Source organism: Physeter macrocephalus, unplaced genomic scaffold (genome assembly GCF_002837175.3).
Source record: "Physeter macrocephalus isolate SW-GA unplaced genomic scaffold, ASM283717v5 random_29, whole genome shotgun sequence".
Lineage (NCBI taxonomy): Eukaryota > Metazoa > Chordata > Mammalia > Artiodactyla > Physeteridae > Physeter > Physeter macrocephalus.
In genome coordinates this window covers 32572-55444 of record NW_021145315.1, presented here as the reverse complement: position 1 = coordinate 55444, position 22873 = coordinate 32572, and the positions used below count along the sequence as shown (strand labels likewise).

At 60.2% G+C, this 22873-nt stretch overlaps 5 protein-coding genes across 12 annotated transcripts in view; 2 read left to right on the top strand and 3 right to left on the bottom strand.

The window, feature by feature from the left end:
* Window positions 1-35: 35 nt before the first annotated feature.
* On the bottom strand, window positions 36-3849 carry ALYREF (Aly/REF export factor). Its single transcript, XM_024130345.3, has 6 exons — window positions 3451-3849; window positions 2860-2991; window positions 1234-1381; window positions 597-660; window positions 324-501; window positions 36-231 (listed from the first exon to the last, which is right to left on the bottom strand). Exons 1-6 carry the CDS (start codon window positions 3838-3840, stop codon window positions 217-219), a joined length of 927 nt encoding a protein of 308 aa, XP_023986113.2. The 5' UTR covers window positions 3841-3849; the 3' UTR covers window positions 36-216.
* ANAPC11 (anaphase promoting complex subunit 11) lies at window positions 3846-7915 on the top strand. 4 transcript variants are annotated; one of them, XM_024129996.3, is made up of 3 exons: window positions 3846-3968; window positions 4466-4586; window positions 7575-7915. In XM_024129996.3, exons 2-3 carry the CDS (start codon window positions 4478-4480, stop codon window positions 7718-7720), a joined length of 255 nt encoding a protein of 84 aa, XP_023985764.1. In that variant the 5' UTR covers window positions 3846-3968; window positions 4466-4477; the 3' UTR covers window positions 7721-7915. The 4 variants fall into 4 exon arrangements, with proteins under 4 accessions (XP_023985764.1, XP_023985766.1, XP_023985765.1 ...); XM_024129998.3 differs by having other exon boundaries at window positions 3851-3948; XM_024129997.3 differs by having other exon boundaries at window positions 3859-3944.
* Window positions 4593-20316, bottom strand: PCYT2 (phosphate cytidylyltransferase 2, ethanolamine). Of its 3 annotated transcripts, XM_024130279.3 has the most exons (14): window positions 20162-20316; window positions 18192-18280; window positions 17449-17610; window positions 17127-17193; window positions 16372-16456; window positions 16158-16202; window positions 15868-15921; window positions 15290-15428; window positions 14953-15035; window positions 14626-14703; window positions 14382-14447; window positions 14151-14216; window positions 13787-13875; window positions 10742-13701 (listed from the first exon to the last, which is right to left on the bottom strand). In XM_024130279.3, the coding sequence occupies exons 1-14, from the start codon at window positions 20248-20250 to the stop codon at window positions 13590-13592; spliced, it is 1224 nt and encodes a 407-aa protein (XP_023986047.1). In that variant the 5' UTR covers window positions 20251-20316; the 3' UTR covers window positions 10742-13589. The 3 variants fall into 3 exon arrangements, with proteins under 3 accessions (XP_028339219.1, XP_023986047.1, XP_023986048.1); XM_028483418.2 differs by lacking the exons at window positions 10742-13701; window positions 15868-15921 and adding an exon at window positions 4593-7001; XM_024130280.3 differs by lacking the exon at window positions 15868-15921.
* Window positions 9159-10601, top strand: NPB (neuropeptide B). The gene is made up of 3 exons (XM_055082174.1): window positions 9159-9221; window positions 10027-10416; window positions 10473-10601. The coding sequence occupies exons 1-3, from the start codon at window positions 9159-9161 to the stop codon at window positions 10599-10601; spliced, it is 582 nt and encodes a 193-aa protein (XP_054938149.1).
* Window positions 20317-20610: 294 nt separating the features above from the next.
* The window catches only part of SIRT7 (sirtuin 7), a 7571-nt gene continuing 5308 nt past the window's right edge, over window positions 20611-22873 (bottom strand). The window contains exons 8-11 of one of the 3 annotated variants that reach the window (XR_003678117.2): window positions 22706-22786; window positions 22420-22526; window positions 21887-21972; window positions 21210-21299 (exon numbers count right to left, since the gene is read on the bottom strand). Coding sequence is in view for 2 of the 3 variants with exons in the window: in XM_007125624.4 (XP_007125686.2) it covers window positions 21101-21299; window positions 22420-22526; window positions 22706-22786 (387 nt within the window). In the remaining variant the exon portion in view is untranslated. Of the gene's footprint in view, window positions 21300-21886; window positions 21973-22419; window positions 22527-22705; window positions 22787-22873 lie in introns of all 3 variants that reach the window. The other 2 variants (XM_007125624.4, XM_028483429.2) reach the window with 2 other exon arrangements.

The window sequence follows — 22873 nt, the reverse complement described above, 5'->3', positions numbered from 1 at the left end:
AAAACAGGTCTTTTACAAAATTTAAAAAAAAAAAAAAAAAAAAAAAAAAAGAAAAAAAAAAAAAAAGAAACCTTTACATGAATTTTAAATCCTATTTTAAACCATAAAAGAAACAAATCCATCATTGGCCACACAGCCCCAGTCTGTCACCCCTCCCACCAGGGAGCACGGACGAGACTTCCGGGTCCTGGTCCATGCACGGATTTGCCGGTCTGTTTAACTGGTGTCCATCTGAAACAGAGGAAGTGAGGTTCTCACTCAAAATGAGGTCCTCATCCAGTTGGTCTTTGACCGGCCCCCCCCAGTCTTCCTCTGGGACTTACTCTTGCATTATAAGCATCCAGCTGGGCGTCCAATTCCTCTGCAGAAAGCTGCTGCTTTGAACTCCTGCCGGTTCCTCTGCCTCTGCCCCGGCTGCCTCCACGGGTGCCTCTCCGGGTGCCACCGCCACCACCAAAACCTCCCGAACCACGGTTTCTAGTCATCCCGCCTCTGTTTACACTAGCAAAAAAAGGGAACTTGCTCACGTGCCTGGAAAGGCCTGCGGGGTGAGTGGACACCCACAGGTCAGCCCTGCCCAGAGGCCCCAAACTCACCTCTGTGCAGGTCTCCGCTGTGTGTCAATCTGTGAGGTGACGAGCTGAATGTTCATGGGGCGGCCTGTGGCAGAGAACACAAGAGGGCCAGCTCCTGTTACGAGGGCTCTGAGGCCTGCTGGCGGCACACACCCTGGCCTCCATGCAAGCACTAGAAAGGGGCGCTGTGCATCTCAATGCTCCCAACAAGAGCAACAGCCTGGAGATGCTGGTGGGAGAACAAAATGTTGCCAACAACAGCCCCACCAGCGCCTCCTTGCTCCTTCTCACCCAGTGTAGGTGGGTGTTTGTCAGGTGTCTGGGGTGCTCACAAGCGGAAAAGTACCTTTGTCTTTACGACTACAGCCCCATACTCAGAAGTGTACTATGGTGGTTCTGAGAAAGCTTCACAGAAGTGAATCTTCTGGAAGGAGCTGAAGGAGAGGAGGGATGTAGCTTGCTGGATGGGGGTTCACAAGAGGTTGGTCCAGATGTACGGGGCAGCACGAGACATGGCAGAATGGAAGAGAGGGACAAAGGGGCAAATGCAAAGTGTCCTCAGGTAGAGGGGGTCCTACTCCTGCAGGGCTGGGGCCAGCCCCAGGCTCCACAAACTGGCTACAGTGTTGTAGCCTTTCTGGGCCAATCCCAAACGCACCATCCAAAGGGACACCGTTGTACTGTTTCATAGCTTTTAGTGCATCTGCCTTCCGCTCAAAGTGCACATCAGCTGTTCCTAAACTGCGGCCGGATCGGTCGTAGTGCACAGCCGCCTTCTTCAAAGTTCCAAATTCAGCAAAGAGTTCCTGAGAGTCAGAAAGAGCAGTTGTCAGCAAAGCAGTTTTTATTCTGGCGCCCCAGGGACACTCCCTGGAAGTATGGACTGCTTTGGGGTTATTTCCCTGGGAGGCAGACATACATGTTGGGGGCAGGGCAGTGGTAGTGGGATCTGGGGTATGGGATGGGACAGGTGGGACAACAATTTTCAAGAGCAGCTGGGCCCGAGGGCTCCTGCCCACTTGGGGACCTGACACCTGCACCACGATGCAGGTAAAGGATCACAAAGCCCACCAGTGAAGGGCACAAGATTAAGTCGCTATCTTCTTCAACAAAGGAAAATTTACAACACACCCAAGGACTGTGCCAAGAAGCAGCAAAGGTCAAGATCACAGAGCAAGGGGCTCTATCCACTTGTGGACCAGCTCCAAGGGCCCGCTGACTGGGAGCCCTGACCCAGCCCCTCCCCCAGGGCAGATTCTGGCTCACCTTTCCCTCTCCTCCTACTCAAGCCTGCCGCAAAGCCTGAAGTCAAGCGCTGCCATGGAAACTGCCCTGACCTCAGGCAGGCTGGGAGTTGGAGAGGGAACCCAGAGTGTGGGGCTACTCCGGCCGCAGGCACACAGCGGGAAGTGGAGTTCACCAAAAGCGGTTTCCAGTGGATGCCAGAAACCACCTTAAAAAAAGTGTTGAGACACTGTGAGTGCTCACCGGCCTTGCTCTGTCCTCCCACGGTAAAGTAAAGTGGCTGGGCTCTGGGAAATTGAACCCAGGAAGGCCCAGTACCCTGACCCAGCCATGTCCTGGACTGACCCCCAAGATGTCATTATAGAAAGCAAATTTAAATGCCTTTGGAGTTCAATCAAAGAAAAAAAGAAAGAAAGAAAAAGAAAAGAAAAAGAAAAAAAAAGGAAAAGGAGGCTTCAACCAAAGATGAGTTCGAGAATCATGCCACTAACAAAACCCAGGGGGTGAAAGTTAGGTGAGAATAAGACAGGAAACAAAACTCCATATAAGACATAAGCCTTAAGGAAAACGGAGCCAGAGTGACGCTGGCACCATCCTGCTTCTGTGCTTTGTCAGTTCTACAAAGGAAAGGCTTTCTCCTCCCAACAAACCGTTAAAACAGGCACAAAGTAAAGAAAGCAAACAGCCTAGTTCTTTCATTAACACAGAAACGACACACATTCAACCAAGCTTCTGTTAGAAAAGCTCAGGCAAAGGGCCTTCATCCACAGAACACGTTTTAGTAACGAAGAGCAGCGGCTCCTCAGAGTAAGCTGGGGACCTGTCTTCCAGCACAAACTGACGCACTGATCAGACTTTCAACTCTAGCTTGACCTCTGCTTTGCATTCCTGGAGCCCCTTCCAGGGGACAGTGGCTAGCCCTTGGGTGCCTGGGAGGGCTCACTGTCCTAAGGTAGGTGGGGATTCAGGGCTACGTCCCAAACATCACAATCAATTCCGTGCGGGGTGACCTACCCACCGAGAAGCTCCAGTCCCTTACCTGAATATCAGCGTCAGACACTCCAAAATCCAGATTTGACACCAGCAGTTTCCCACCGGTCTCCACGCCGGCACCACCCCCAAAACCGCTATCGAAAAGATCATGTTGCCATTTGTCAGGAAGTTGTTTCGGCTAACGAAAAAGGAAACACAAGAACAGAAAGAGACCCGTGAGTCTCACTCCAGGGCTGGCCCTCGACCTCACGGCTATAGCAAGACCCTGCCCCATCACGGCAGAGAGGAAAGCGCGTAGAGGGACCCGCAGCCCCCGCTTCCCGCCCACGCCAGGCCGCAGCCGACCGTCGGGGCCACACGTCCCGCAACTTCTCGCTTCCCTCCACCTAACTTCCCGTCTCCCGGGCGGTCGCGCCAACGGCCCTTTGGCCCCCGGCGCCATGAGGCCGGGCGCCCAGCCAAGACAAAGGCCGCCAGGGTCTCCGCCTTGGAGCCCGGCCGGCGCGCGACCTCCCCGTCCGCTCGGCCGGCCGGCGCCCGCGCCCCCCAGCCCGGTTAGCCGGCTGGTCGCCCGCCCCTGCGCCGCGCCGCTGGCCCGTTCCCCTGCCGCAGCCCGCCGCCCGGCCTCTGCACTCACCCTGCTGTAGGGCGCCGGCCGGTTTCTGCCGCCGCCGCCCGCCGCGCCGCGGGCGATGGCCGGCCGGTTCCGAATGGGTCCGCCGCCTCGGTTCACTCGCGCGGCGGCCTGCGCCCCGCCTCCGCGGCCGCCCTGGGAGCCGGCCCGGCCGCGGCCCCTGCCCCCGCCGCGGCCGCCTCGCTGGCTCCGGTTCAGTTTAATGATGTCGTCCAGAGACATATCCATTTTGTCGGCCATGGCGGGCGCGGAATCGGCCTCGGCTGGAGCCCGCGCGTCAGCACGTCGGCGCGTCACTTCCTGCGCCGCGCGGGGTTTTCCGGTGCCGCGTCCTCGGAGCGGCCGTGGATTGGCTGTGGGTCGGTGGCGTCGGGGAGGGGCGAGGCGGCGCATGCGCGCTGGGCCAAGGGGCTCGGCGGGCACCGCTGAGAATTGCCGGGCCGCGGCCGCAGTCGTTTACATACCTTCCCGCGCGGCGCCGGCGCTGCCAACTGAAGGCGGGTGGGGCAGCGCGCGATTAGGTCGGCGGGGGTGAGGCCGTTGGGGCGGGGCCGGGCGTGCCGACCCTCCCTTGGTCCTCCCTTGCCCCTCCCCCACCTCACACAGACCCCTCACCCCAGTCCCGCGGCGGGGAGGGGATGCGGCTCCCGCGACCTGGCCCGGGGTTGTTCCGGCGTGACCTCGTAGGGAGGTGGCGTGGTTCTCCATCTCTCACCCCGTCAGTCGTGTCCCTTTCAGAAGTTGCGCAGAGCACGTTTTTGCAATTGTTAACGGAATCCGACGCGCCTTTCTCTGGACGCCCGCGCAGAAGTGCGGTGTTGGCAGACGCCTTGAGCGTCCCGGTCTCCTGAGGAGTCGGCCCCAGCCCCAGCCTCCTTGTAGACAGCTTGTGCTGCCCTTCGGCGGCGACTCTTGCCTGCGCTGACCCTCTGGCTCGGGGCGGCACTCCTTCTTTGGCTCCCAAGTGCTGTAGCTCTGCAGACTCACCGGAGCCTGGTGGTCTCTTTCCTCCCCGCAGGCTTCCCGCGCCATGAAGGTGAAGATCAAGTGCTGGAACGGCGTGGCCACTTGGCTCTGGGTGGCCAACGACGAGAACTGCGGCATCTGCCGGATGGCCTTCAATGGCTGTTGCCCGGACTGTGAGTGCCCCCTGCCCGCTCTCTTTCGAGCTTTGCCTACCCTCTGGCCTTGGCGTGTCCCCAGAAATACCTGCACAGCATCCCTGGGGTTTGGTTTCCTTTCCCCAGGAAAAGTTAATAGAGAAAACCCAGGCTATTTGGGCCCATATTTGTACAAAGACCCCGTCAAAAGTTTTGTTTTTTGTTTTTTTTTTTGCGGTACGCGGGCCTCTCACTGCTGTGGCCTCTCTCGTTGCGGAGCAGAGGCTCAGCGGCCATGGCTCACGGGCCTAGCCGCTCCGCGGCATGTGGGATCTTCCCGGACCGGGGCACGAACCCGCGTCCCCTGCATCGGCAGGCGGACTCTCAACCACTGCGCCACCAGGGAAACCCCCGTCAAAAGTTTTGTAAGAAAAAGAGCACAGCTTCCTATCCTGATGAAAGTCGCTATGAGACACGTGGAACAAAAAGTTGTGTTAGGGCTTTTAACACAATCGCCTGAGAGATTAACCCAGGGGCTAATCTAGCCTGATTTAATCAAACAGGTGGGATATAATCTTAGGAAATCAGTGATTGGCTCTACTTGATGAGGTTTTACATAACAGGGAAGGAAAGTCGAAGCACAAGGTCTGGCTTGGTTTAATACATTTAAAACCACCCTTCTTAAGGGTACAGCACAGGCTGTGGGTAGGTACTTGCAACTTCCTCAGCAGCAGATTGTGGCCTCTGAACAGAAAAGTCCTCGGAAGCATTTATGTGGCCATGCCCTTTTGGCCTAATGTGGGCCAGTGAGCCTTTGTGTCAGAGATGGCACCAGGGGCCGCATCCCAGTGTGCGGTGCTTGCTCACGTGTGCTGGCTGATTGGAAGAGGGGGTTTAGAGTCTGAAATTTGGACCTGCTGGTTATGAGGTTAGAGTGAGCTAGTTGGAATGAGCAAAGTATTTGGCTAGCCCAGGGCGCTTTCTATACAAATCAAGTGACGCTGGGTTTCTCTGCTGAAATGGAACTCCTATAGAGAATCCAGAGTGACTCAGGCTGTCATAAATCTGCTCCTCGTCCCTGGGCTTTGGGAGTGAAAGTCTTGTTAAGATTCCACCGGCACTGGTGTGAGTCACTGTCGGCTTGCACTTGTGCTGTCAGATGCCCCAGCGGGCTGCCTACAGGAGCCCTGCCTCAAACGGAGAGGATGGCTGGGTACCCCCACCAATGGGCTGGCTGGCCCCTGCTCACCCTCTTCCAGACTCTGTTTGTAAGGACTCTAATGTGTTTGGGGTGATTCCAAGCATAGTTCTGCTGAGGTTGGAAAGACCCTGGGTGGGTGGGAACCAATATAAATCAGGTGTCACACCCTGTGGGCTCCTGGCACAGAGTCCTACTCACCCCACCCCCCTGGCCTGGGAAGCAGAGTGAGTTAGATCGTTTTGTATTTGCCAAGTAAATTATTTTCTGGTGGTTTTGTCATAAAAGTTTCAGAAAGGGCGTGGCGTTTTGTTATTGAAAGGATTTTTTAGAAAGATTGAGGAACACTGCCCCAAACAAAAGAGTTGAAAGATGGAAGTGCTCATCCCTTCTGACTCCATGGGGTGCAGGTACCACTGTGGGGCAGGGGCTGCTTGGGAATTAGGAAGGAGCTGCATGTTTTCAGCAGACACTGAAGGATATTTAAGACCTGGCACCCATACCAGCCTCCTGGTCGGCCTGCTCCCTTCAGGCAGTGGCATCTGCCTTCGTGAGTCGTGTGGCCCTGGCCTCCTCTCTGTCAGGTCGGGTGACGGAGGCTGCGGGGGCACCGTGAGGTTGGACAAGAGCACAGGCCAGGTTCCCAGCCCCTTGTGCAGCTCCGAGCAGGTGCTACATGAGGTTTTGAGAGTATTGTCATGTGGCTCAGCCATGGTGTTATCTCTTTAACGCATTGTACAGTCAACTGTCCCTGTGTTTGGTGTCAAGAGTGAGGACCAGGACCACAGGTGACCAGCCCAGCCCTGTGGTCACAGGGGTTCAGACCTGCACTTAGGAACCACTTCGTGGACAAGATGTACCCTGTTCACCCTGGCTTGTCCGGCTGGTCCACTGTGTTTATGCACTAGTGACATCTGGATACAGCTCGTACTTGATAGGCGTGAAGGGCCCCCAGGGCAATGATTTGGGGGAATGAAACCCCTAAGAGAGGGTGGAGGAAGCAAGTTGTAGCTCCTCAATGCCCGTGGGGACCTGACTCGAGGCTGGGGGAGGTCCTTGTGCTCTGCTGGCACCAGCTGCATGATGGGGTTTTCTAGATTCTTGAAAATCAGAGAGAGGCTAGTTTCTCTTGATGACAGGCAGTGTAGCGTGTCATCTCTGTGCCAGGCCCTCTCCACGGAGGTAGCATTTCCAGCTGTGTGGGGTGGAGTGCCAGCAGCAGGTACTCTGGGCCTTGGAGGTAGGACCGTTTTAGGCTAGAAATGGAAAGGAAACGGAAGGTAGTGCTGTGTCACTCCCAGCTGCCACCAGCCTGGGCCATAAAGCACCTCAGTGTCCCCAGCCCACTCCCTGGTACTGCACTGGGTCCCTGCCGCCTAGGGAAGGAGCCGTCTAGGTCCCAAGGCCCCAGCCCACCTCACCTTGATCAAGAGGAATAGTTCACCGCTCAGAGGCGGGTCACCTCTGCGGGCCCCTTGACACACTGATGTAACCTTGGCATCACAGTTGCCAGGTGATAGTGGCAGGGCTGTGGTGTGTCTGCAGATGGGCCCAGCCCCTGGGAGGCCATCGGGCGGGGATGTGGGCCAGGCCAGAGCTCTTCCTGCTGCTGAGCTCCCTGAGCCGCTCCCCCTTGGGAGGGGAGAGTGGAAGCAGGAGCAGCCTGGGTGGGTTTTGCAGATGTTTACCTGGGGCAGCTGCACGGCAGAATCCGCGCTTTCACTCCTGAAACCTGTCCTCTCTGAGACACAAGGCCACCCTGGGTGCACATCCCCCACCTGGCTTGTCCCGAACTCTGTGACTCACTGGTCCTCTCATCCCTCCCGCAGGCAAGGTGCCAGGTGACGACTGCCCGCTGGTGTGGGGCCAGTGCTCGCACTGCTTCCACATGCACTGCATCCTCAAGTGGCTCAATGCGCAGCAGGTGCAGCAGCACTGCCCCATGTGCCGCCAGGAGTGGAAGTTCAAGGAGTGAGGCTGCGCTGCCCCACTCCCCCCTCGCCCTGAGACGGCCCCACCCCCACAGTGGCTCTGGGTGGCCATGGTCTCCACTGGGACAGTCCCCTTTGGGCTGTGACAGGGTTGAAACGAGGACTGGAGCTGCGTTTGTTTTTTTCCATCACAACATTGACACTTTTATCCAATAAGTAAAACTCATTAAACCACCTGAGCCTGGCCGGAGGCCTCCCGTTGCTTGTTTTCTTGGTGCTGAGGCTGCCTTGGTGTGCGCGGAAATGAAAACTCTCATGAATGAACATCTCGATGTGTTTCCATGAGGCCCTGAGTCACTTCCCCTGGAGGAGAAGGAGCTTGGGATCAGCCGGAGGAGCCGGGGCAGGAGGGACGGGCTCGGGCTTGAAGAGCCTAGCCGTGCGGAGGCCTGGGGACCACTCTTCAGGCTGGTCGTTAGGACCCTGGCTGGACACAGCTGGTGGCCACTGCTTTGGTTCCTCCCACCGGTGGGCCGTCCCTGAGCAGGTGCTGGTGGTGCCGAACCGGCTCTGCCAAGGCAGTTTTGATGGGTTGTCTTGATCCCTTTCTCCCCTGCTCCAACTGAAGGCCAGCTCCTTGTCAGGGCTGATGTCGTTGACGTTAGGATGTGTGTCCACAGGTGTCTGAGGGTCTCCCTTCCTAGGGAAGGACAGCCCTTGGGACATCTTTGAGCACTTCTGTTCCACCACAGCTCCCATGAGGTGGTGGCCCCTGGGGTGCAGCGGTCCCAGACCTAACGGTCTCGTGCAGCTTCTGGATGGAGACCGCTGCAGGCTGCATGTCTTGTGAGCACTGGCTCCTTCCAGTCTATTCTCGATGACCTCCCCGCTTGGGGCCACTGTCCTGTAGCTGGTTGCTGAGCATGTTTATACTACTCTACCTGTCACCAGTCCCCAGGTGAGAAGACTGGGCAGTGCATGGTCACCCATGTGGTACCACGCTTCCCATCTGAACAGTGTGCCCAGAGGAAAGGAAGCCCTCACAGAACCTGGAGGTCATGTGCTCCTTGCCCAGAAACCCAACTGCCAGGGACCTTGTGCTGGTGTCTGTCCTGGGAAAGCACGTGGCCAGGATGTTTGGGAAGTGTGAGCAGGAGGATGGGCGGCTGAGCAAGCCTAATGGCTGATGTCATCTGCCATGTGCCCTCCATCTTGGACCCTTGGGTTCAGCCTCCTGGGTGCTCCTATTTAGCTGCCAGGTTCTAGGCAGCAACTCTACTCTAGGGGCCTGTCTACACTGTGTCTGCATCCAGGGTCACCAAGGAGTTCACAGACCAGTAGGAAGACCAACCCTCACTGGGAAGTGGGCTGTGGCAACTGTAGAGTATCCCACTAGGGGGCCTGGCCTACCCCCAGTCTGCCTCCCCTCCCTGGAGTTCTTCCTTCCCTGGGGAATGTTCTCCTGTGACAGGAAGTACCCACATGCCTAGGGTGCCCGACCCTGAGCCCAGCCTCCAGGCTTTTAGCCTTCGTGCCCTGGGACAGGTGCACTCACCCCAGAGGGGTCCACAGCTTGCCACAGGTCACATGGTCCTCCTGGCAGGCCACTGCCACTTCCCTGCCAGGTGGCCTCCTCTCCACTCTTTCCTGGGTTCCAGCCCAGTCCTCCCAGGGCCTGTGTGGTCCCGTTGAGCTGGACATACAGCTGCCTGCCAGGCCCTGCACACACCCGGAGTCCAGCCATCTGCCCCCTCCCGGTAAGCTCAGGGGCCACACCAGGTCCTCTCAGGATCCCATAACCTCAGCCCTCTCTCCGCCGTGGTGGCACAGGATCACAGCACCTGCCTTTGCAAATGCTCTCCCCTGGCTTCCTCTCCTCATCTCTCCTGTGAGCCATTCTGCCTGTCCTGCCATCAGCTCTGAGGACCAGACCAGTTGTTGAAACTGACTTCTGCCCCCAGGCCCTCCCAGACTTCCATGCCTCCTCAAGAAGCCCTTGTCCTCTGGTCAGTTCCCCTTTAGGGTGGGAATTGCTCGTTTGTCCCCTGGGTACAGTGCAGTCAGTGGCTCTCTCTCCAGCCTCATGAGTGCTGGGGACCTCCGGGGGTGACTCGGGGCTGGGGCGCCATCGGACTGGTTGAGGGTTCGGTGCAGCACTGCTGCCCCTGCTCCCACTGAGGCCAGACCCAGGAGGGACCAAGGTTGGTAGGAGTGGCCTGGGGGCCGCCTCCCAGTAAGAGCAGGCAGGGTCAGAAACGGGGAGGTGGGCCGGGGTGGGGGAGAAGGGGGCGTCTCATCACCACCAAGCTCTCGACCATCTGTTCCTCCAGCGCGCCCCTGTGCCCAATAGGCGCTGACCCCATGGGGCTTCTCCCTCTGGGATGGGGAGGCCCCTGCGTCCCGGCGTCCGCCCTCGCGCCTCGCCCCGCCCAGACGCAGATACAAGGCGCCGGTGCTGCTGTTTCGCGCCCCGCCGCCCGCCGCCACCCGCGTCCCTAAGGCCGGGTTCGCGATGCTGGTGGCCGCCGCCCTGGCGCTGTCCCTGCTGCTGGAGCCCCCCGGCCTCGCGTGGTACAAGCAGGTGGCGGGGCCGGGCTACTACTCTGTGGGCCGCGCCGCGGGGCTGTTGTCCGGCTTCCGCAGGTCGCCGTACGCGCGGCGCTCCGAGGCCCCCGTGGGCACGGGACCCCCGGGACGGGCCGGCATCTTCCCGGAGCTGTGCCCCAGCCTGCGGAGCCTCGTGAGTACTGGGCGCTGGAGGGTGCGGGCGCCCCCTCATCCTCCCCCCGCCCCCAGGCCGTGTGCGTCGAGGACGTCACCCCGAACCTGCAGAGCTGCGAGCGGCTCCCCGACGGCCGCGCCATCTTCCAGTGCAAGGCCGACGTCTTCCTGTCACTCCGCGCCGCGGACTGTCGCAGCACGTGAACCCCGACCCCGGAACGTGGACCTGGCCTGGTTCCCGCGGGCACACCCTGGGGCCCACCCTTGCCCTGGCGCCAGATGGCACCCAGTACCGGCCACCCGTCCCCATAGTAAATGGCTTAATGAATAAATGAGACTCGCAGCCTCTGGGGGTGGGGGGTGGGCCCAGCAGACGGAGTGGGCAAGTACCCGTGAATCTCCAAACCCGGACTCTGGCCACCTAGGAGCACAGACAGCAACTAGGGCCCTCAGGCCAACAGGCTTCACCCAAACACCTGCACAGGAGCTCCCAAACCCCACTGCTGGCAAAATGCTGCTGGGCCTCTAGCTGTATCGGCCCCAGACATCTTCTGGAGCCCCACATCTGGTTCTGCAAGGCTTCTCTCCATGTCCCCCACCTCCAGTCCCTGCCCGACACCTCCCTGCCTTTGTCCACGCAGCTCCTGGATCCTCCTGGCAGGTGGTGCCTGGGTCGCCCACTAGCCATCAGTCTATTAGGCCAGCTCAAATGTCCTGCCTTATAAGAGCTTCCCCTGAACACTCCACACCGGGAGGCCCTCCTGCCTCAAATTCTAGGTTTCTTGAGACCAAAGATCTCCCTTACCAGAGGGGCAGCTCTGGGGTCACGCTTCTTGGAGCCCCCCAAAACTCCTCAAAGTACACAGCACAGGACAATACTTGTGCCAAGTGAATTAATGAATAGGCTGGGCCGAGGAGTGGGAAGGCAGCCAGATGTGCAGCTCCAGGACCAGGAGGGGCTGCACCAGGGGGATGACAAAGCTGGGCCCCACCCCAGCTGAGTCCTGAATCTGACATCAGGCAGCTGGCTCCTCCCAGGCCTGGGAGCTCTTTGTTCAGCCCTCCCTAGACCCACAGGGAAGCAGATATCCCCAAAGCAGTGGGTGCTGCCCCACCTTGAGGAGGGAGGGGCTGTGTAGGGCCAAATCTCCTGAGCACGGCTGCCTTGTGCCAGCCTCCCCCCACCCCACACTCAGGCTAATTCCCTAATTCACTTGTGGGGATCTTAGCAGATTGATTTGCCCTCCCCACGCCCCATGAAGTTGCCTTGAGTCCTTGGCCTGAGCCCTGGTCCCAGAGGTCCGCAGCCTGTCTCAGTGGTGTCCCCCACGCCATGGGGCCTTGCCAGCTGGGCCTCAGGGGGCCCAAGGGAGCTGGACCCACCGGCCCTCCACTTAGGCTGGGGGTGGGACCCGCAATCCTGCTGCACCTGGGTGGACCAGTCTCTGGAGGCGCCCACCTCCTGGACCCCCAGGCCCTGAGTCTCCTCCAACCGTGGCTCACCTGGGGCTTCCTGACTGCTGCTGTGGACTGTCCCCCAGTCCTCACTTTTCGGTGCCACCCAGCAGGGGGTTCTCAGAAGGCCTGGGGCTGACTCCAGTCTCAAGAGGAACCCTTCGGCTGCTCCTGTGTCCCACCCTCACATCAGAGTCTACAGGGGACTGGCTGATCCCTGCCGCCCAGGGATCTGAGCGTGGGAAGGTCTGGCATCACCGGGCTCCTGAAATTGGGGGCCCAGGTGGGGCGGGGGTGCAGGGAGGGCCCTGTGCCTCTCACAGCTTAGTGAGCTCCCCCCACTCGAGGACGGAAAAAAGGAAGCAGGGCAGCAGCTGCCCGGCCAGGGTGCGTGCACCGCAGTCCCCCACTGCAGCTTCCTGCGTGGGTTCTAGGCTGGACCTTAAGGGCCAAAAGAAAGGACAGGCCCACCTTCCAGAAGGAGTGAATGCTGGCCAGGGGCTCCCCTGGGGCCAGGCCACAGGGTACTCCAGCCCCATCTGGCTCAGCAGCTGCAGGGCAGAGGCCATTCTGGAGGAAACTGACAGAGGACTGAAAAAACATCACAGTCCTCACTCTTGAACACCACAGAACCATAAACCACTGCCACACCCCCCCCGCCCATCAAGAGGTGACCGGGGTCAGCACCCTGCAGCCACTGCACTACTCCAAGTGTACCCTGACTTGGGTACAGAAGACCCTGAGATTCTGTGGATCGGGCCAGGGAGCAGCCCCTAATTCCTTCCTGGATCAGGTAGCCCTATGTGGGCCGCGGGGTGTCAGCCTCTCATTTTCCCCATGACAGACCCTGGGGCCAAAGGTACTCTGTTGGTCCTTGCCTCCCTCCCCTTTTTTTGTCGCCTGCCATGTGGGAGGCAGCTGGAGGTGTCTGGGGGCCCAGATCTGGGGGGTTCCTTGCTGCCGTCATGCTGCCTGCTGCCCCCCTCCTTGCTGGGTGGGCAGCGGGGAGCAGGGCCAAGGTGGTGGGTTTCCTGGTCCTGCCCTTCAGGGTTGAGAGCCCGAGGCAGAGCACCTCCCAGCAGGTTTATTCGGTTGCACACCAGCTGGTCAGGTACAAAACCGAGAACAGTCTGAGGGGAGGCTGGCCCGGGAAGCAGGGGGTGCAGCGTCCGGGCGTCAGGCCCCGGGGCACCAGGGCAGGGACACACTGCAGGGCAGAGGCCGCTCACGTGGGAGGCGGCATGGTCTGCACTCTGAGGAGGAAAGGGGCCGGGCCCCTGGGTCATTGCTCCCTGAAGCTGGCTCCCACGGAGGCCGGGCGGGCAGGAAGGCCACCGCCTCGAGCTGGGCAGTGGGGGGCATCCAGGGTCTGCAGGAGCTTCCTGGGGGCAGAATGGGGAGCAGCAGCAGAGCTGGAAGGATGGAAACTGGGCCTTCCCTGGCACGCAGGGTGGCACCCCTCTGTTGAAGGTGCCCCCTGCTCATCCTGCCTGTTGGGCTGCTCCACTGTGCTGGATCCCCTCCCTGTGCAGCTCGGCAGGAAGGGCAGGAGGGCCTGCTGCAAGACGGACACCTCACGGGCAGGGTGAAAGGCAGTGTCCTCCACACCAGCCCTTCCACAGCCGGGTGGTTGGAAAGGAGGGCACCGCAGCTTTGTTAAAAACCGAGCCAAGCTCTCGAGGCAGGGCTGGGACAGGGCGAGCACTCGGAGGGCCCTTGGCGACCTCTCCCCTCTGGTCAGAAGTCACAGTCGCTCTCCCTCTCGGGCCGCGCCTCCTGCTGCCTCATGGCCTCCAGGAAGGCCAGCTCCTTGGCCTCCTTCTTCTGGTTCCGGGCCTCGTACTCCAGCCTGGGGGCCAGGTGGGGGTGAGTGGTGCACCCAGACCCAGGGCTCAGCGGCTCCCCGTGCCCCCAGCAGCCTGGCTGAGACTCACCTGTTCTTGATGATACGCTGGACAATGAGATCCGTGGTGAGGTCATTCCCACTGTCGATCTGACAGAAAATACCCCTTCTTTTGGGCTCCTGGAGGCCAGGAGGAGGAGGAGGTGAGAGCCCTCCTTTGGACCCCAAGGAGCCTGCCCTGCTGCCCTGGCTCAGAGAGTTCCCACCCCACTATGGTGGGGGCAGTTATTCCCACCCGTTAGCAACCTGCCTCCTTAAGCCATGAGGCCATCAGCATGGCAGCTGTCACCCCGCCCATTTCCCAGACAGGCATGATGAGGTGTGGGGGCGTTAGGAGGCTGGGAAGCATCAGACAGTGGCCACCTCATGTCTGTCGAGGGCCCAGTATGACCCACCTCATATGGGTCGGAGCCATCCTTGTCAGGCACGATTTCCGTCTTCCCGTGACACACCAGGTCCACCTGGGGAGGAGGCGAAGGTCAGGGCGCCCTCCCAGCATCTCCCCCCGTGGTCCCCTGCCCCCAGAAGGCCCTCTCCAGGGAAGCAGCCTGGGCTCAGAGAGCTGGCCTGGCCCCACTCAGTCAAGACCCTCCCTGGAAGCCGCCCGCCAGGAGCCCCGTCCTCACCTTGAAGTGATCCAGGAGCTCTGCTGTGACCGAGTACGGGGCCCCAATCACCACTTCGGACACGTACTGGGCGGAAAGGGAGCACAGCTGGTTAGATGGGCCTCACCAGGCTGCAGGGTAGGGGCTGAGAGGCAGCATGGTGAAGCCCCAGACTCCTGTACCCCAGGGAGGGTCCTGGGGAGGAGCAGCTCCAGCTTGGGAAGGAGACGCCACTGGGCCTGCCCACCTGCCCGCCTGCACTCACCCGGCAGGCCAGCACGCTCAGGGTCCGCTCATGCAGGTTCATGATGGGGTAGTTCTTCCCCTTGTAGTGGTTGACCTCCTAGAGCCAGAGCAAGGCTGGGTCAGCTGGTGACCTCGGGGGTGGGCTGGGGTGGGAGTGAGGCCGCGCTCCCTCCCAACAATCCCTCGTGGGGCATCTGCCAGTGTGGGGAAGCCCTGGATGGGAGGCTCCCCCTGGGCTTCTCCCTGGGAAGAGGCCCAAGTTTGCCACCTCTGCCTCGCCTGTGCCCAACCCCAACCCTAGGAGCCCCTCCAGAGCCCCCATGCTACCAGCTGCCCAGGGGGAGACCTGGTCAAAGTGCAAGCCGGCGATGACGTAGGGCCTCTCCGCCAGGCCATGTACCTTCTCCAGGAAGTCCACGTGCCCGATGTCTGCGCCCAGGTTAAGGACCGAGGAAGCAACGAGGAGGGGCCGCCCGCAGAAGCAGGGGCTCAGACAGGTACCTTCCCACCCACCTGCTCATGCCTCTCCATGCTGATAGCGGTGCCCCTGCACCCCACCCCAATCCTGGACCTCCGAGAGTCAGGGAGGCCCCTCTAGCCCCCACAGCCCACTGGGGCAGATGTGGAAACGCACAGAAAAGGCCTGGGGCAGGGACAACCCCCCAGCCAGTCCCAGAGGATACGGAACAGATCAAAAGCACCAGCCACGTAAATGACCGTCTCCCCTGGCTGGGGCTCCTTCCCCGAAGCAAACTGGATGATCTTCTGGGATGTCTGTAAAAACTGGGACACCCCTGTCCAAGGGTTCCGCCCCCCAGGACACTGTAAGCCGAGAACAAGCTGGTCAGCGACAGAGGCCTCGCAGGCACGTCCCTTGCCTGTGCCCATCCTTGGGCCTGCCCGCATCCGCCTGTCAGTCTGCTCTGGGAGGCACAGGTGTGAGATGGCGGGGGCAGGTATGGGGGCTATAGGCTGGGACTCCAAAGCTCTAGCCACAGCCTGCCACTCGCTTGTCGCTCTGCTGTTGTTTCCAGGCAGACATCTCAGGCAGGGATGCCGAGGGCTGGCTGGCAGGTGCCTGGTTCACACCACGACCAGGCTGGGCGGGGCCGCTATGGCCGGTGGGACTGGGGTTCTGCCCCATGGCCACAGCAGGCGCTGCAGCCAACACCACCTTGGCCTTGCAACGAACCCGCTAGGAAGAGGCCAGCGGACACGGCCCTCGTGGGGACCTGGCACCCTGAGGCCACCGTCTGGTCACCTGGGAGGAGCCGCCTGAGGAAAGTGTCTCCCTGGAGGGTGTCGGGTGAGAGAGCTACAGAGGGAGAGAGAACCAGGCCACCTGGTTAGAGACCCCTCGTTCGCGGGCAGTCCTCACTCCTCCTCCACGCAGTGGCTGCTGGGACCAGCCAGCCAGCAAGACTGGTGGTCAGTACCCAGTCAGTGTCCAGAAAGCAGGGAGCAGGGTAGAGGGCAAGGCTCCAGGCCAGCCTTTCCCCAGGGGTGGCCTGGGGGTTGGGCAGCGGCCCGGACAGCACAGGCGACACTCACCTTGCCAAAGCTGTCTGCGTACTCCCGGTACTCAGAGGACATCTCCTGCACGGAAGGGTAGGGGGTTGAGGGGCCTTGCCCTCCAGACGCAACCAACCCCAGGACATCGAAGCTTGCTGTCCTAGTGCCCACTGAGGGGCAAGGGTGGGGTAGGCGATCCCTCCCTCCCAGCCCTGGGACCTCGGGGATTCTGCTCTGGCCCCCAAAGACTCACCTGGCTGCTGTGATGGGCCTTGGTCACGAGCAGCATGCGGCCAACGAGGTCTGTGGTGGACACCCCCTGGGTGCGCTTGCATTCTCTGGGAAAAGAGGTGGGGTTGGGGCTCTCATCCTGGGACACACCTGCAAGGCTGCACCTCCTACGGGCACCTAAGTTGCCCCACCTAAGGGCAACTCCGTTTGTGGCTGAGTCTACCATGGTCCAGCCCCCAGCCATGCTGTGCACAGACCCGGGTGTCTCCTCACCACTCTCAGCCACAGCAAAAAACCAAGACCAGGAGAGTGGAGGGACCACCGAAATTTTATCAAGCAAAGGAAATGACTGGACAGAAGAATGCTGTCACCAAGCACCAAGTTCGCAGTCTCGGGGTGAGCAGGCCATACAGGGGTGGCTCTGGTCCTGTTCTGTCCACTGACGCCCAGGTCCTCCCTCACCACACACTCCCTGCCAAGGGAACCCCAGACTTCACTGCCCCACTCGAGCCGCTGGCCACACTGGCCTTTTCAATTAAAGTGACTCAAATAAAAGCCAGTTCCCCAGTCATACCCCACGTTTCCCCTGCTTAGCAGCCGCCCGTGGCCAGTGGCTACTGTACTGGGTGGTGCAGATGTATGGCATCCCCCCAGCTCCAGTCCAGGCCACGAGAAACAGGCCACGGCCCGGATGCTGCCCTCACAGGCAGAAGGGGCTCGATGGGAGCTGGGAGCCCCGCTCCTCGAAAAGTGGGGCACTCGGCAAGTAGAGCTTACCTGTACCTCCCAGCCTGCTTCACTTCCTCGTAGGTGTCCCGGCCATCTACAGTCAGTGTGATGTCATCTAAGGGGTGACACGCACACGAGAACAAGGATCTTAATCCAAAGCCATGAAGACCTCCAGGCTCACACCCCCGCTCCAGGCCTGCCCTGATGTGCGTGCGCTCCTTTCTGGGGAAGGACCCAGAGCTTCCTCAGACTCTCAAAGGGCTCTGCGCTCCCCAAAGTGTGAGGAGGCCGGCACCTCTGGACGCCCCTCTGATGGTCAGGTCTGGAGCTGCCCAAGTCCCTTGGCCCGGGCTCTGCCCTGCTGACTCACTGCCGTGGACGCAGAAGTCGCAGCTGTACTTGTCCAGCGTCTCCAGCGTGGTGACATAGGGGGCTGCTGGCACCACCTCGTCCACCCACTTGATGGCCTGCACCATCTTGTACCTTTCCTCCTGAGTAAACACTGGGGGCCCCTTGTGCTTGGCGATCTCCTCTAGGGCAAGAGAAGAGGGCAAAGGACAAGGTGGGTGACCCCTGGAAGGCTGGCCACAGGCTCACTGGCTCCTCCTCATAAGTCCCCTCCCAGAATTGAGCAGGGTCTGCGGCCACATGAGGGCTCACGGCGGGAGGCTGTCTCTCATGGGGCCCTCAGCCCACGAGGCAGGAGCACAAGGAGCAGCCCTGCTCTGTCCTCTGTGAGCCGGTCGGTACAGGCGCTGCGGACGCACTTGCTGGGTAACTGCACGCCCCTCACCCCCAGCCAACCAGAGTTCCAGGCATGGTCCGGGGTTCCCTTTGATGGCTGGGTGCTCTGTCCTCAAAGGCCTTGGGAACCAGGAAGGGGGTAGGAAGTGGGCGGCATACCTGGACTGATCCACTAGACCACCCCTGTCCCCCAAGCTCATGACAGGATGCAAGACGGGAAAGCTCTGGATGGCTTGGCCTGGGATTGGGGCGAGCCTGTGGAGCTGCACTTCTGGGGAGGACGGCTGGGCCTGGCCTTACCCACCACGGGGACCTGTGGCGTCTGTCACGGGCGTGGGGGAGGAGGGTGGGCCTGGCAGCCCGACTTACCGTCAGTGTGTACACCCACGATGAGGTGGTCACCCATGGCCCGTGCCTGGCGCAGCTGGTTGGAGTGGCCATAATGTACCATGTCATAGCTGTGGAGAGGGCAGGGCCATCATCCCAGTGTTGGGGGCGCAGTCTTGCTCCTCTGCAGTGTCCTTAGGAAGCCCTCTGAGAAGCCACCATGGGGAACTGCTCCCAGGGTCCAGTTGGGCCTGGGCTTTCAGAGGGGCGGGGTGCTCAGCTCTCCACATTACTGGTCCCTGGGCTCAAGGTCAGACTGAGCGAGCATGGCTGTGCCCGGGGACAAGGCCTGGCGGACCTGAGGGCTGATGAGTGCACAGAACAGCCCCTGCTCCCCACACCTGGGACAGCACTCTGCCCTCAGCCCCTCCCCTTCCCAAATGCAAACTGTCACGGGCAGTCTCTTTGAGATGTAATAGAAACCAACGTTAGTTCAGGGATGGACTGGGCTCTGTACTACCGTGAAACAGCCAGACAGTCCCGGGGGCCAACACGAAACAAAGTCCAGCCAATGAACAAGGGCAGTCAGTGGCTTTAGAAATCCTGCCTGCTCCCCAAGGCCTCTGGAAACTCCAGAGGCCTTGGGGAGCAGGCAGGATTTGCTCTCTGGGGCCAACAACCACCTCCCTATCGCCTGGTTCTAGAGCTTTCATCCTCAAATCCAGGCCTGGTTAAGAGTGAACTCTCAGCTGAAGGCCACACACAGCACCGCAGCTCCACTCGGGTTGCCATGTGTGGCGGAGGGGCTCTCCACTTCTCTGTGGGCCCTGAGGGGGGCCCTTATGCTCACTCTGCTTCTTCCCAGCCTTGTATTGCTCTCTGAGTAGGTGGAGCTGTCCTTGCTTCTCCAGGTGACCCAGGTGTACAAAACCATTCTACTCAGCGCCACCTGCTAGCCCCACCCCAGCACATCAGGCCCCAGCAGACAAGCCTGTGGGGCACAGGGCTCTGGTCCTGGGCTAAGGGAAGAGGGAAGTCCAAATTCAGGAGCCTGGCAGGCCCTTGTGCCCACTGGACAGGCTGGGCAGAAGGAGGGTGCACAGCACAGAATGCAGGGTGGACCTGGGTCCAGGCTGTATCCCAGTCACTGTGGCCTGTGGCTGTGGCCTGCTGGGACAGGGGCCAGGCCTGGTCAGGGCCAAGGTCAGAGTCAACGGACAGGAAGCCACGCCCCCTCCACAAGGTGACTCAGGTGCAGGCCCAGGAGTATGGCAGCCCCACTTGCTGGCCGCTGAAGCCCTGGGCTAGCCAGATGTTTTTCTTTCTCTGCTTCCATCAAATACGGTCTGAGGAAGCATCCAAGACGTCAAGTTACCACTAGAGATTCACTTTCCTCCTGCCTGCTGACAGCCTCAAACCTATCTCAACACCACTCCAGCTGTCTGGCTTGCCAGAAGAGAGGACAGTTGGGCACTGTAGGAGCCAGTGCTGGACCCTGGAGCCTGGGGGCTTCACTAGGGTCTTACACAGATCGGGCAATGCCTGCGCTGACGCTTGCCCAGGTACCTAGGAGAACCTTCCTGGTTTTGTGCCGGCAAGCTGGGAGCCGGACAGAGAGAACTCTGGGAAGACATTTTGGGTGCACGGCTCCTTCGGAGAAAGAGAGCTCCTAGGGCACTGAAATGATTAAAGTCATCAAGGTTAGACACGCAACTTTGGCCACTATCGTGCACGAGTTAAGCAGGTGGGACCGCCTGGCGGGTCTCCCGCTTAAAGGCAAACGTGAGAGAAGGAGCGTCCGGGGAAGGCGCTCATGTAGGGATCCGCAGAGACTCCAGCAACCCTCAGCCGCGCTGCCCGCGCCGACGCGGTGGCCCGGGTTCCAGGCGTCCTACGCGGCCGAGACGCCGCCCGCCCCGCGCTAGCCGGCCACCCGACCCCGGCGAAGGCGACCACAGCTGTCACCGCGGCCCCGCCCGCGGCCCCCGACCCCCGACCCCCGCCGCGCTCACCAGCCGTCGCACCACACCCGCACGGCTCGCCTGCCCCCTGGGCCCGGCCGCTCGGCGCCGCCTGCCTCCCCGTGCCCGTTCCGGATCATGGCCCCGGAACCGCGGCGCGGCACGACCGGCTCCCCACTCTCAGTCGCCGCAGCTCGCGCACGCACGCGCCGTCACGCGGGCCTCACCCGCCTCTCACGGCCAATGCCGAGCGCCGCCCCGCCCCGCGCGCGGAGCCCCGCCCCCTCACCTCCCTCGCGCGGCCAACGGCGAGCCCCGGCCGGGCAGGGCCCCGCCCCTCCGCTCCCGGCCAATGGCCTGCGCCCACCAGCCCTCAGCTCCCACCTGGAGCGGCGGTTGGGGTAGGACCACGTGGGGCGCATCCGCCCCTCCAGGAGTCTCGCCAGGCGCCGGCTCCCACCCACCCCTTCAGAAAGGCAGTCACTCGGTGACACGAGGAAGACAGTGCAGAGATGTTTAATAACAATAAAAAGGCCTGCTGAGAGCCAAGGCTCAAAAACCACTCCTTTGCAGCATACCCAATACAGAAGGCGGCTTCTATAAATTTAACATTTTTAGTAAGAAGTGGTAGAAATAGAGTTGAGGCCCCTGAGACTAGCCTAGTGAATGAGGTAAGGCAGCCGTGTGCTTCCTCTTAGCTGGCCAGGTGTGAAATAACCCGAGTCCTCTTTTCACAGAGGGTGTGGCTGCCACCTCTTTAGAAGAGGCTGCTTGGGCGAGGTGTCTTCCATCATTAGGCCCATGCGGGGGGGGCAACCACAGCAGTGCAAGGGAGCTTTCCACAAGGACAAATGGCTAAACATGTCAGGGTGAAAACGTCACCCCCAGAGAATTCCAGGGGCAGTCCTGGCCTTAACAGTGCCACTTGCCCCTGAACAAGAGTCCCGGCCATTTGCAAAGTGCCATCATTGTTCTCGGTCAAGCATCAGGTTACGTTACTTTCTTCCTTTTTGTGCGCTTGGTGCAGCCCCTGCCAAACCAGCCGCCCAGGACAGGGGCTGAGCTAAGTGGTGCACCCCGGTCCCCAGGCCCAGGTTCTTCTCGACTTCTGCACAGCGACTTGCGACTGTGGCTGCCTTCTTCACCCGCACGCAGGGGAGTGGCCAGCGAGAAGATGGGGTCCTGCCACCTACGCAAAGGGAAAGCTGGGTCAGGCATGCCTGGGAGCCTCTCACAATCACAACCCGCCCCAGGACGGGAAAGCTGACTGAGGTCACCCTGCGTCCCTCCCACGTCTTAACCATGGCTGGGCTTTGCTCAGTGGTAGCTCCAGAACATCTGCGAGAGGGGTAAGCTCCGCGAGTAACTCAAAGGCCAGCACCCAGGCTAGCCCAGCCTCTGCAGAACTCAGTCCTCGTCGGTGATTGAGGGGGCTGTGCACACATGGGGTAGGGTGGCAGTAGCCCCAGGAGGGGTGAGTCACTAGCCAACTCTGGGCCCCACCTTTCACTTGTACGGCCAGGGACAGGTAGACCAGACCCTCTTCCCCTTCCCAGAATGCAGGACTTGACTGGAGGGAAGCTGACTAGGGAGGCGTGGCCTAAACACTACACCGTGAAGAGATCATGTGTCTGACTGAGATGTAGAACCACATATCATAAACTTAATATACAGATAAGCACTGATAAAGAAAATGAGCTAAGTTAATGTGGAAAAAAAAAAAAAAGTACAGTACACAATAGGCCCACATTACAGAACACCACAAACATAACATACAAGAATTGCCAGGCCCAGAAGGTGAAGGGATCCTTAATTCTCCAACCCTTTGATTAAAAGAAGTTATTGATTTCCCCTATAAGACCCTGAAAATTCACAGAGAAAGAAAGTGTAAACTTTTCACTCAATACACACACCACATCTAAATTATCACAAATTCTGTATTAAGGCACAATTTGTTTAAGCTTCCCCAAAGTATTCCAGCTCCCCAAGCCAAGTGCACCCAGATCCTGATGAGCAGAGTTGCTGAGAGCACATCCCTTCAAGGCACCTTCCCGTCCAGGCTGCCTGAGGTGAAGGGGGACATCCAGGCGTACCCTGGCAGATTCCCTCTCCCCGCAGGAATCACGCCAGCCAGGACACCTCAGCCAATGCTGGGGCTGGTCCCTGCAGAGGCCACCACACTGCAGTCACGCCTCAGATGCCATCTGCCACAGCTCAGAGCTTTCTCTACACTCAGCTCACAAAAGACAACAGACACAACCCATCCACACAGGGGCAGGGAAGTGGGGGATGTGCCTGTGCCCCCTCACCTGCTGTAGCGGGGGATCTCCAGGCCCAGCTCATCCATGAGGAGCCGCATGACGTCATCACACTTTCCGTGCAGCTTCAGAGCAGCCCAGTCATCCTTCGGGGTCCACTGGGGACAGGAGAAGGTTAAGTGAGGACAACACCTCACTCCTTCCCAATGGCCTGCTGGCCTTGGCCCCTACTCAGCCAGACCTCCGTGGTGCCTTAGTGTGGGACATAAATGTCCCAGGGATTGCTGGCTCTCCTAAGGCCCAGGTCTAAGGAGGCACCTCTGAGCACCTGAGTTACCTGCAAGTTCACAATGTAGAGCTTGGGCCGCCGGCTGGGGGGCTTTGTCATGCACCAGAGGTGTGGATACTTCTTTAGAACCTGCGGGAATGGACGGATGGACAGACAGACCACACACACACACACACACACACACACACACACACACACACACACACACACACACAC

Excerpts from the sequence above, each read along its gene's own strand:
- ALYREF (XM_024130345.3), bottom strand. The coding sequence starts at position 3,840 with ATGCGCCGCCTCGCCCCTCCCCGACGCCACCGACCCACAGCCAATCCA. Across the intron at positions 1,382-2,859 it reads TGTCTGACGCTGATATTCAG|GAACTCTTTGCTGAATTTGG; the intron begins GTAAGGGACTGG and ends TCTGACTCTCAG. Across the intron at positions 661-1,233 it reads CAACGGTGTCCCTTTGGATG|GCCGCCCCATGAACATTCAG; the intron begins GTGCGTTTGGGA and ends TCTCTGCCACAG.
- ANAPC11 (XM_024129996.3), top strand. The coding sequence starts at position 4,478 with ATGAAGGTGAAGATCAAGTGCTGGAACGGCGTGGCCACTTGGCTCTGG. Across the intron at positions 4,587-7,574 it reads CAATGGCTGTTGCCCGGACT|GCAAGGTGCCAGGTGACGAC; the intron begins GTGAGTGCCCCC and ends TCCCTCCCGCAG.
- PCYT2 (XM_024130279.3), bottom strand. The coding sequence starts at position 20,250 with ATGATCCGGAACGGGCACGGGGAGGCAGGCGGCGCCGAGCGGCCGGGC. Across the intron at positions 17,194-17,448 it reads CGACTTCTGCGTCCACGGCA|ATGACATCACACTGACTGTA; the intron begins GTGAGTCAGCAG and ends GTCACCCCTTAG. Across the intron at positions 14,704-14,952 it reads CCGGCTTGCACTTTGACCAG|GAGGTCAACCACTACAAGGG; the intron begins GTCTCCCCCTGG and ends CTCTGGCTCTAG.
- NPB (XM_055082174.1), top strand. The coding sequence starts at position 9,159 with ATGCCTAGGGTGCCCGACCCTGAGCCCAGCCTCCAGGCTTTTAGCCTT. Across the intron at positions 9,222-10,026 it reads GCCTTCGTGCCCTGGGACAG|GCGCTGACCCCATGGGGCTT; the intron begins GTGCACTCACCC and ends TGTGCCCAATAG. Across the intron at positions 10,417-10,472 it reads GCCCCAGCCTGCGGAGCCTC|GCCGTGTGCGTCGAGGACGT; the intron begins GTGAGTACTGGG and ends CCCCGCCCCCAG.